The sequence below is a fragment of the Orcinus orca genome, chromosome 7, assembly GCF_937001465.1.
Source record: "Orcinus orca chromosome 7, mOrcOrc1.1, whole genome shotgun sequence".
NCBI lineage: Eukaryota > Metazoa > Chordata > Mammalia > Artiodactyla > Delphinidae > Orcinus > Orcinus orca.
Genome location: NC_064565.1, coordinates 83,101,181 through 83,107,635, shown reverse-complemented (window position 1 = coordinate 83,107,635; position 6,455 = coordinate 83,101,181). Strand labels below are relative to the sequence as shown.

Genomic DNA, 6,455 nt, shown 5'->3' with positions numbered 1-6,455 from the left:
TACATATTTCATACTGTCTTAGTTTTGCAAGGGGCTCCAAGGCTTTGTTCTAGAACTGAACCCCCTAACTTGTACTCTTGGTTACCTCGACCTGTGCCCTAGCTCCCCCCAGGCTCTCTGAACTAGGTAACTTTCTCAGCAAAAATAGACACACGACTGCCAGTAGGTCCATACCTTTTCAGATCCACTGATATTACTCATTCTGGCAAAAGATGAGGGCAAGGACCCATCAAGGTTTACAGCGTCCCAGACCTTACCAGCAAGAACAGTTGTTCTCCATCTGGTAGAACTATGGATAGCGGGGGACTGCCTCTAGGAGGCAATTATAGATTCTCAGGCAGCAGCTTTATAGACCAAGTTTTAGTCAAGAGGCATGGCTGCTTCCCCACTGTAACTCAAGGTTACACTAATGCAGGCCAACACTGCAACTACACACTCACTTAGGGGTGAAACAGCCATCCAGGAAACCATCCCTACCATAATGCCCAAGGAGTAATCTGTTGAATGGTTGGTACTGCCACCTGCTACCCAAGCTACTTCATGATTATAAGTCTTCCTAGTTGGAGGCCCACAACCTGACCAACTTTACTTCAATTTCGGAACTTCCCAGATCTAAAGAGTTATGTGCCAATCATAGATACGGGTATAGGGGAAAAAGAAAAAAGGCCTGTGCCTCAGAGCCCATGTCTCAGCCTATGCCTTCTTGAGCGCATCAACTTAAAATTCAATTTATCAGGCTCTTCTCAGCCCTTATAGAGTCACACAGGTGCTTAAGAAAAATAATGAGGCCTACTTCCAGAGTAAGTGTGAGATTTCAATGAAATGAGACTGTAACTATTTCTTGTTCCTGCCTATTCTTGACCTCCACATAGCCATAGGTCTTCTGACTTCTGAGGTGCCTAATCTATGAGTTCACTTGTGGAATAGCCCTCTAATATACAATGGTGCCACACATATACATTGCCCACAACTTCTTGCATGACTTCATAGTAGACTGTAGTCTACTGGGTTGACAGCTTATTATTACTTTAATGTGACATTCCATGAACACCTGAACAGTGCTCTATCACTCATGCAACACTGCCTCCAAAAATACTCGGAAATGAATAGTTGACAGCCTTAGGGTAGTACTTGGGAGAAACTTTCTTTCTGGTCAAGGAACCCACAAGATGCCAGATAAGGTGTTAGCAATTCTGGAATAGGGGACTTCTTAGATGTCTACAAGTTTATCATCATCTTCTCCCACAAGTGGTTAGGATGTCCTCTCTTGGAAGTGCATCCCTGCCAGCTTTAAGTCTCGCCTATCCTCCACTTGCCACTCTTAAACTGCTGGATTAAATAACACATCACCTCGGTACCCAAAGGGTATTTGCTTTACCTGTTTTGCCTCCTACAGAGAATCCAACTGGTTCATCTTCCATATCACCACAGAATAAGTCATATCCAACTTACCACACTTCTTCACTCAAAATATCCTGTCTTCTGTAAAAATTATGCCCTCTCCTCTTTGGTTTCCCTGTTTTCCTGCGTCCTCCAGTACCACAAATACTCTGGTAGAAGTTAAGTGCCTACACAAATGACAGACTGCACAAAAGGAATTCTATTAACACCCAGCAAGCCAATGTCCAGTGTATTGACCAGCATTAGGCTATAGGTAAGATCATTCAAGTGGAAGACACTGTCCCTCCGTTCATGATAGGAACTGTAAGACTTATAATGGCACTTCGAAGGCAGAAGTTATCAATGCTGGTTTTCCAAGTCTGTTTTCCTTCATCCATGTAAACACATCCCATCTCTTTCACTACTCTGCTATCCAGTGCTGAGACATTACACTCCATCCTAGGTCCCAGTAATCTACCCTAGTAATCCCAGCAGGTAACTGGAATATGTCATATGGAAAGCCCAGGATTCCATTATGAAGAATAAGGAGGATCTAAAGGAACTGGTAGAAATGGTCCTTCCACCTTTAGAATGCCTTCAAGCATTCTTTTCTAAGCAATGTTTCCAAGTAACCAGAAATCTTTTGCCACACCAACTAATAAACAGAAATTGGAGCTGAACAGTAGCGCCCAGAATAAATCTGGGGGAACTACCAGCACAGTTTACTTCATGGTGAGCCCTCTCTGCTTGCTACCATGCTTAGAATGGATATCTCAAGGCAAGTTCTCATTTTAAACTTTGCCCTAGCTGTCCAATCACCTATGAGATATAATGCTGGCTTACTATGTTGTAGTCATTGTATAAGTTGATACCTTAACATCTTCTCTGTGATGTTCTCTTATGGAGCCTTGGAGAGATCCCTAAATCCAGTTTGAGATTCCTGGAGCATTGATCATTTCCTCCCTTCACCATCACCTTCAACAAATGCAACAGAAGAGATCTGGATAAGGTACTTAGAAACTTTTAAACTTTAATAAGTTAAAGGAGCAAAGGGAAATTAGAAAAAACTACTTGAAAGTAAATGTATTAACATTTATATTAGCTATTCCACAATTTCTATAGTGTATTATAGATCCTGATTGACCAAAAGAAATCATATAAGGTAAATTATGTATGTGGATAACAAAATTAAGACCAAGAAATATAAAGAAAATATTGCCCTTTTGAACTATCTACAGATTTTTAAAATCATACCTATAAACCTAATGTTATTAAACTTTAAAAAATGTTTAACATACCAAGTACCTCAAAAGAGCTTTATAGGGGCTTTCCTGGTGGTGCAGTGGTTGAGAGTCCGCCTGCCAATGCAGGGGACACGGGTTCATGCCCCGGTCCGGGAAGATCCCACATGCCGCGGAGCGGCTGGGCCCGTGAGCCATGGCCGCTGAGCCTGCGCGTCCGGAGCCTGTGCTCCGCAACGGAAGAGGCCGCAACTGTGAGAGGCCCGCGTACCATAAAAAAAAAAAAAAAAAAAAGAGCTTTATAATTCATCATAGTCCAAACAAACGTGATACCTTTACTTATTAGCTTACTAAACATTTAATAGAGTAAATGTCCTTTTTCAGTAGTCTGAAAAAAACTAAGGATTCTGATCTTTCTATTGCTTACTGTAAAACAGCAGTGGTTGCAGTTATCCTTATTTTAAGGAAAGCAATAAAATTTTTTCTTTAAATTTAAATTTTGCAAAATTAGGAAGCAGAAAACCTATTCTAAATATTCTGAAACCTCAATGTTAAGTAATTAAATGTGTGAGACTAGAGCCACCTACTGGTTAAAGTGTAATGTTACAAAGCACAACTACTGGATTATTAACTAGCAAAGCAGGGAGTCTTAACAGGGAGTTGTTAAGAATTGAGAATATAAACATAGGCAAAAATCATCTAGTCTAGGACACTGGTTTTTAAAGGTTTAATGAAACAACCTCTTTTTAACAGGAGACCCAACATATATAACAAAGTAAAAACTGAGGGAGGGGGCCTCCAACCCCCACACGCACTAATTTGCCCAGCAGAGGCCAGGCCAGTGACAAACAAGCCGTGAGAGGTAGTCTGGGCAAATAACTGTGGTTTGGACAGAGGCACAATGAGAAGGAGTAGTATCAGCAAAGTTGTCTCTTACCCACCTTTCCCCTGGAGACATCTTAGAGACACTGGGGTGCAAAGGACAGTGGTTAATGGACACAGAGAACTGAAGAGTAGGGAGTAGGCTCCTGAAAGGCTACAAACCTCTTTTCACAGGGACATTACTTATGTGCTCATTTGATGCAACACTTCAGAAAGCATTACTATAACTTTCCTGAAAATGAAAAATAAGAAAATAAGATGTTTGCTTTTTTACCACAGCTAATAAGAACTGAGTTTCTAGGTCTTATGGGTTTTTACCAGCCAGGCCCTGGACTGGTCCAGTCTTGGAAACAAGACCCCAGTTTCAGGTCCCAGCCTCCTCCCTTCAAAAGGGCATGGATGTCCATAGAATCGAGGCAAGAAATGGAGCTCTCCAAGGCCCCTCTCTGTGGCAGAGACCCCCAACCTAGACAGCAGCTTGTCAGCTAGGCTTGGGGTGACAGGCTGGAGCAAAGTTCCAAAGACTCGCAAACATTCCAAGGCCACATGAAGCACAGTACCCAGCCAGGGAGCATCCACTGGGCTCTCCCAGTTCAACTTCCATGGTGCATGCCTTTGGACAAAGCCATTAGTTTGCCGGACACAGCTGGATACTGCCTCCAGGGCCTTATAGATCTGAAAGTTATCATAGTGGTCTGCCACCTGCTTGGGCAAAGTGGCCACTGCGCTCACCAGAGCATAGTCCTCTGCCTGAGCACGACCTGATGGCCCCACCAACCCTGGCTCACTGGGAAAACAGGTAGTGCAAAAAGCCGGATAGGTCCCAGAAGGATTTATTCTGTTGGCAGTGCATCGGTTCAAGAGACCTCCCAAAGCAAATGCCAGCTCGGAATCCAACAACTTAACCACCTTTTCACCATAGTAATCACAGTCCCAGTTGGGGACGCCCTGACGAAGGAGAAAGTAGCGGAAGCCATCCACAGTATAGCGGTCAAGGCATGTCCTGGGATCCACCACGTTGCCCAAGCTCTTAGACATCTTTTGACCACAGACCGTCCAGTGGGAGTGAACATAGATGCGGTGTGGTGGGCTCATGCCGGCCCCTAAGAGGAGGGCAGGCCAATAGATAGCATGGAATTTGAGAATGTCCTTGCCTATGATATGAGAGGTGGTGGGCCACCAAGATTTGAACTCAGCGTTTGGGTAGCCAATTACAGTAAGGTAGTTGACCAAGGCATCCAGCCATACGTAGATGGTCTGCGAATCGTCCCCCGGCACCGGAATGCCCCAGTGCAAGTGGCTACTCCTTCGAGAGACGGATAGGTCAGGCAGCTCCTCTTCCAGCCACTGAAGGACTGCGTGATGGAATGGCTCCGGGGTGATGGCCTGAGGGTCGCCCCGCAGCCACCGCTGGAGCGGCTCCCGGAACTGGGAAAGCCTGAAAATGTAGTTTTCTTCCTTGGTCCAGGAGACGGGATGCCCGCTCTCCAGAGATACAGGACACAAATCCCCCGACGGGCCGGGCTGCCTGGTGACCTTGGCTTCAGGCAGGAAGCACTCGTCCGAGGCGCAATACCAACCTTCATAGAGCCCCTTGTAGAGAAGACCCCGAGCCTTCAGCACCCCCCAGAAATGCTGCACAGCCATCCGATGCCGGGCCTCAGTGGTGCGGATGAAGTCGGTGGAGGAGATGTCAGCCTCCCGGAAAAGCTGCTGGAACTGGGCAGAGACTCTGTCGCACAGCTCGGACGGAGCCAGGCCCGCAGCGGCTGCTGCCTGCTGAATCTTGAGGCCGTGCTCATCGGTACCAGTGGAGAATCGCGTGGCGGCGGCGCTGGGAACTCGGAGGCGGTGGTGTCGGCACAGGGCGTCAGCCAGTAGCGCCGAGTACAGGTGCCCGATGTGCGGCGCCGCGTTTACGTAGAAGATGGGTGTGGTGAAATAGGCGCGCGCGTCTCGGGTATCGTCCCGGACACCGAGAGGGTCAGAACTGTAGTGGCGTAAGCTAAAGTCCTCCAGGAGCGAGAGCCTACTCGCCCCCGTGCGTCCTAGCAGCCGAAAGGCAGAAATCCGCAGCATGATGCCTGCGGAGATGAAGCGGCGGTGGGGGCGTTCTGGAAGCACGTGTGAGGGGCGCATGCGCAGCCGAGCCGCACCGCCGCTTCCGTCCAGAGAGCCAATGAAGTCCGGCCCCGAGCGCCGGCCCTCCGCCGCTCCGCCCGCGCTCCCCCCTCCGTGGGCCTCGGTTACAGCGGTTGTGAAATGTGGGAGCGAGCGAGAACGATAGCTTAGAGGAACTGGCTGAAGGAGAGGTTATGAAGCAGATAAATCTTTATCTTTCTATATCATACTGCGTGTCCTGCTTTATAATTTTATATTTATGAATCTGGGTTTTTTCTCCAGAATGAGTTGCTTGTGGGCAAGAATTTTGTATTCAGGCATTTCTGAAACACCAGCCAGTGGCTGGCACATTGCAGGAGTGTGCCCTCTACGTAGGCTCTGGTAAACGTAGGGATCTGAAATATCATATACGTTTCCTCTCAGAGCTTAGTGGGCACAATAAATCCAGAAGGGAGGGGGGAGATGGGAAGGAAGAAAACCAATGACCTAAAGCACTTGAGTGAAGGATAAGAACTGAAAAAGTAAGAGAAATCCTTTCTCTAAACGCAGTTTTTGTTGAATCAACAAAAGAGGTAGGCTTGTGATGTTCCCAGTCTTTGCAAAGATTACTGAGATCCAGAAAGCTGGAATGCAGTACGTTGTCACTCTGCACCTAAGGAAAAAGCAGTCTTCAAATTTATTTCTCAATGTTGTTGTTAGTAATATTCTTTTTAAATGGTCTTGAAGTTCTTCTAGAGCAGTGTTTTTCAAGTTTGCTTTAGTAAGGGAACCCTAGCTCTTTTCGAAAAGGATGACTTGGGAGCCCAGAATTGGATTAATATTAACCCTTGC

General features: G+C 46.5%; 1 protein-coding gene across 1 annotated transcript; it reads right to left on the bottom strand.

Moving 5' to 3' along the window:
• Positions 1 to 3,333: 3,333 nt before the first annotated feature.
• MARS2 (methionyl-tRNA synthetase 2, mitochondrial) lies at positions 3,334 to 5,635 on the bottom strand. The gene has a single exon (XM_004262888.2). The coding sequence runs from the start codon at positions 5,580 to 5,582 to the stop codon at positions 3,801 to 3,803; it is 1,782 nt and encodes a 593-aa protein (XP_004262936.1). The 5' UTR covers positions 5,583 to 5,635; the 3' UTR covers positions 3,334 to 3,800.
• Positions 5,636 to 6,455: the final 820 nt, after the last annotated feature.

Excerpts from the sequence above, each read along its gene's own strand:
- MARS2 (XM_004262888.2), bottom strand. The coding sequence starts at position 5,582 with ATGCTGCGGATTTCTGCCTTTCGGCTGCTAGGACGCACGGGGGCGAGT.